The sequence below is a fragment of the Sycon ciliatum genome, chromosome 3, assembly GCF_964019385.1.
Source record: "Sycon ciliatum chromosome 3, ocSycCili1.1, whole genome shotgun sequence".
In the NCBI taxonomy this organism is placed as follows: Eukaryota; Metazoa; Porifera; class Calcarea; order Leucosolenida; family Sycettidae; genus Sycon; species Sycon ciliatum.
This window is the reverse complement of record NC_088645.1, coordinates 2,807,012-2,812,011: the sequence shown is the minus strand read 5'-3', so window position 1 is coordinate 2,812,011 and position 5,000 is coordinate 2,807,012. Positions and strand designations below refer to the sequence as shown.

The 5,000-nt window shown below is 47.6% G+C and overlaps 1 protein-coding gene across 1 annotated transcript in view; it reads left to right on the top strand.

Moving 5' to 3' along the window:
• LOC135811223 (uncharacterized) overlaps positions 1-5,000 on the top strand; it is a 13,667-nt gene that overhangs the window by 5,852 nt on the left and 2,815 nt on the right. Inside the window, exons 9-10 of the mRNA XM_065324417.1 lie at positions 99-227; positions 1,553-1,663. Coding sequence (XP_065180489.1) covers positions 99-227; positions 1,553-1,663 — 240 coding nt within the window. The remainder of the gene's footprint in view (positions 1-98; positions 228-1,552; positions 1,664-5,000) is intronic.

Below are 5,000 nucleotides of genomic sequence, written 5' to 3'. Positions count from 1 at the left end.
ACATGAATGTGTGTGTACGTGTGTGTTGTGTGTATGTGTGTATGTGTGTGTGTTTTTGCATGTGCGTGCATCCCATGTTGGCCTTGCCACGCGCACAGTCTTCAGCTGGCAGTGGATCTGTGTGCACTACAGTGTGCAAGATGACGTGTGAAATCCCGGCACTCCGGAGTGGCGAGTCAGCCGGTCCTCGTCTCATCTTCAAACTGCAAACAGGACCATTGAGAAATGTAAGCGAATATACACACACGTGACATTTCTACCTCATCTTCTCTTGTCTTTTATCGCACTCAATCACCCCCTTCATTTTAGCTATGGTGCACAAGCCCATGTTAGCGGTCGGTGATGTGGGCTTGCCTCACCAGGACAGGCTTGCTTTGCAGCCCCTACTCACCCTGCTGTTTTGTTATTGTGTATTCTGTTGTCTTCTACCCTTCTGACAAGTAGGTTGTGAACTTAGTGAAAAACCCCAAAAAACAATACAAAACCAAACCCTAGTGCTGTTGTTGTCTCTGCAATTTGTCTATCACTCTGTAGTACAGCTTCAGTGGTGTGTGTATGTGTCTGGGTCTTCGTTGCATTCTCTTTCTCCCTTCGTATTTTTCCCATCCCCCACTCTTGATTATCACTTCCACATCCAATAGCATATGCGCTTGGCGCACAGACACACAGACACACAGACACACAGACACACAGACACACAGACACACAGACACACAGACACACAGACACACAGACACACAGACACACAGACACACAGACACACAGACACATAGATACACAGATACATAGATACACAGACACACAGATACACAGATACACAGATACACAGACACACAGACACACAGATACACAGACACACAGATACACAGATACATAGATACACAGACACACAGATACACAGACACACAGATATACAGACACACAGACACACAGACACACAGATACACAGACACACAGACACACAGATACACAGACACACAGACACACAGATACACAGATACACAGACACACAGATACACAGATACACAGATACACAGACACACAGATACACAGACACACAGACACACAGATACACAGATACACAAACACACAGATACACAGATACACAGACACACAGATACATGCACACATACATTATTATTATTATTTTATTAAATTTTGAATAGGGCATTCGTACAGGCCTAAGGCCTTCTTACAGGGTACCATATATGTTCATGTACATGCACACATACATGCATGTATGCACGCTTGCACAGATCCTGTGACACTGGGTTGGCAGTATCGCGAGATGATTTTGGATAAAGTTTTCCTCCACCGTATTTATGACCCGATTGCATTTTGTTTTGCGTATGTGTGTGTGTGTGTGTGTGTGTGTGTGTGTGTGTGTTCTTCGTGTGCGTGTGTGTCTGTTCTGTGTGTGTGTGTGTGTATGTGTATGTGTGTGAGCCGTGTGTGTGTGTGTGTGTGTGTGTGTGTGTGTGTGTGTGTGTGTGTGTGCTTGTATATGTGTGCATATGTGTATGTGTGTGTGTGTGTATGTTTACTCGTCCAGGGAGGACATCTTAGCAGCAGTCTGAAGTTCACCAGCACATCCCGAGTGGTTAGCGTAAAAGAAGTGACAGGCTTCACAGCTAACCTGACCACGATGAACACTATGGGCAGTGTAAGTTTAGATAAATGCGTTTCCTGAGGGTGTGCAGACTCCACTGTAGCCACAGTTCATGTTTCACACAGTTATACACCACTCAAAAACGGTCTCTCGCCTTCAAATTCTTCCAAAAACAATTAATTAAATAAAATCCGTAATTTTCGGGCGTTGTGGGTAGTGGTGTAAAACTCAGTGAAACCTGAAATATGTGTTTAGACCAACGACGTCTCTGGTCGCGACTCATCCGTGCCCATGGTGACTTTCGGTCTGCTTTCGCTGACCGCCTTGTACATGTCTTCGCTGACTTCAGCAAGACCGTACCCCGTACCCCGGTGCTGGTCTGCAACTTGCTCTACGCCGGCTGACCGGCTCGGCGGCTCGTACGTGTAGCCATGGTAGCCGTAGTCGTACTCTAGTCCACGTGCAGCAGTAGACTCCGAGGCCTCAACTGAACTTCTGCCGTGCGCGTGCAGGTAGCTCCGGGCACCAGCCCAACTGGGCATAGCCATAGTGCTTGCGGCAGGTCCGCTGTACCCGTACCCGACCTCCGAAGCTAGTTCGCGTCGAGCCTGGACTGGGTGGTGCCGCTGTGAGACGCCCAGGTAGCCAGTTTCCTCCGCGTAACTACGTACCTGCCCACGTACATTGTCCAAAATGCTCTCGGTTGCTGTGGTGAATTGCTCCTCGAGCAATTCCGCTTCCCGCAGCGTTGCTTCCATACGCTTTTCTTCGTTGGTTGAGCTGTCCAAACTGACGAGGTTCATTATAGCACTGGCGGCGTTGTCATAATGGGAGCTTAGCTCGGCTAGTTCGGCGTTGGCTTGCTCCCCTCGCACTCCGCCATTCATGGAGCGCACGAGAAGTGTCCGGCGCGCGTTGGTGAAGTATTTTTTAGCCACCATTTTTTTTCTCTAAGCAGCTCGCTAAGCTTCTCGTGCTTGTTCGCTACTGCCGCTGGTTAATCTCGGTGGTTTGCTTCCTCGGTGCTGGCGCTCCCGTCCTCCGCGGCTTGGCTGTCTTTCTCCTTGTCCTCTTCGACTAGAGACTCCATAGCCGCGCTTAGGTGGAACGTTCAGCACTTACGAGGTCGACTCGACTTAATTAACCATCCTCTGCTACCAATATGTTCTGTAGAGGCGTGCTCCTGCCTCGGCACACACCCAAACCACACAAAGGACCAGCTCACGACTATCAAGAGACCTCTGTTTGAAATCTCTGGCTCCAAGCCGCACTTGCTTGAAGCCTTTCAACCAACTCGTAAGCACTACAGCCAACTATAGCCAACGATAGCCAACTATAGCCAACTCCACTACCGCAGTGATACCATTTAGCTTATAACACTTGCATGCGAAGAACTCCATCAGCAGGCGCGAAAGAAGGTGAAGACAAAGCCTGTGACTTGAAAGTGTGAACCCTAACGAAAGTCACAGCTACATGTAACACAAAACGAGGGTGCATGTCAGTGAAATGTGCGACCTCCTGAACATTCTCCCCTTCCCGATATGTTGAAAGGTAATTCCTATAATCATATCGCAACTCAACAAAGCAAATTTCCAATGCGACAAGTAACACAAAACGAGGTTGCATGTCAGTGACATGTGCCACCTCCTGAACAGCGAGTGTAGATATAGTGAAGAGTCACGTAGGCCATGCCCAGTAGAGCATGCTATACTGTACGGGCAGAAAATTCCGCCGTTCAATAATTTCGTCCAACTCCAAAGAAAGGGAGTTCGTCCGGTTGTAAATTTTTTTCCATGGATCACAAGAGTGTATTGAAGAACTGGACAAATCAACATTGGTCCGGCATTTAATTTAGTCCAAAAGCTCCTTGGACGAAAAAGACGAAATTAAATTCCAGACGAATATTTCTGCTCATAGTTATACAGTAGTGCAAAGTCCTGTACCGTGTATACATGGTGAGAGACAGTGAAAGACTACGTCGTGACTGGAGACCGTATAGGACACATAGAACACAGGAGAGGCGTGTAAACATGACATAAAGCCTGCATATAGGTATGCATACAGTCAGCCTTAACGACTCTCACTCGGGGTGCGTTACCACGACAACGCTGGACCATTTTTGCGTTTTCGATCCCGCAAAGCTGTATGCGTTTTCGGGAGTTTACACGAAAACGCTGCAGCGTTTTCGGGTGTTTACACGAGAACGCTCTGCGTGCACGGACATGCAGTCCACAAGTGCCGTACCGTTGAATTTTGGGCGTGCAAATACGCTCTCCTATCCAGGTCCCGTTTCTGCAGTAAATACCACTGCACCAATTATTTCTCTGCTTTCGAGCGGTGCAGTAGATGAGCGTGTAGGATGGCCAAGTGATCGCAGGTTTGGACTGCAAAGAGTGCACAGAGAACGGCTACAGCGATCATCCTTCTTTTGTGGGCCTCCAGTGAAGAACTCCAAATCCTGGGCATGCGGGTTGCACCCAGAGAACAACAGAACGTACAGTCATGAAGGCACTACGCGAGGATGGAGTTAATAAAGAACGCTGCACGAGGATGGCCTTGTGAGCGTGATGAAATTATTTTTAATAATCTACCACACAAAAAAAACGTCTCTCAGATCTTTCTATTTTTCCGCCATTGCCGTAGCCATGGCACAGAAACGATGAGGCTCCGTTTTCGCTGTTTACACGGTTGGAATCCGGAAAAAATAGTTGCGTTTCCAGATTCTTACACCTTGGTGAGCGTTTTTATTTTGTTCCGTTTCGCGCTTGCGTTTCTTTCGTTTTCGTGTACTGTCGTGTAAACGGAAGGCCAAAATGCAAAAATATTCTTGCGTTTTCGCTGGCAGCGTTGTCGTGTAAACGCACCCTCAGCCGTGAGGAAAGTGTCATTATTTGCAAGGTTAAAAGTATGCGAACAAGTGGTTACTTGGTCCGAAGATAATGTTGTTATTCGTGAGTTGTTGCTATACCCGAGGTTGATATTCGAAATTTTGAGTGTATAGTGAACCTGTCTAAGACGACCGCTCAAGGGACCTTCAAAATGTGGTCTCTGTTACCAGGTGGTCTCCTTATCCAGTGCCATTTGACTGGAAATAGCATCCCTTGGTCCTGGTTGCAGTGGTCTTCTGGGACAGATGGTCGCCTTATCCGAGTCATGGGTCGCCTTGACAGGTTCTACTGTACGGTCAACTTCGCTAATAACGACTGCGGATATAACGACAATTCGCTAATAACGACAGAATTTCCATGCCCAGAGCAAAATCCATTCCACCTGTATACATATAATGAGACTTCGGGTATAAGGACACTTCGCGAATAAGGACACTTTTCTGATGCCCGGCCGAGTGTCGTTATACGCAAAGTTGACTGTGCATTCATGTGTCCTGAGCGCT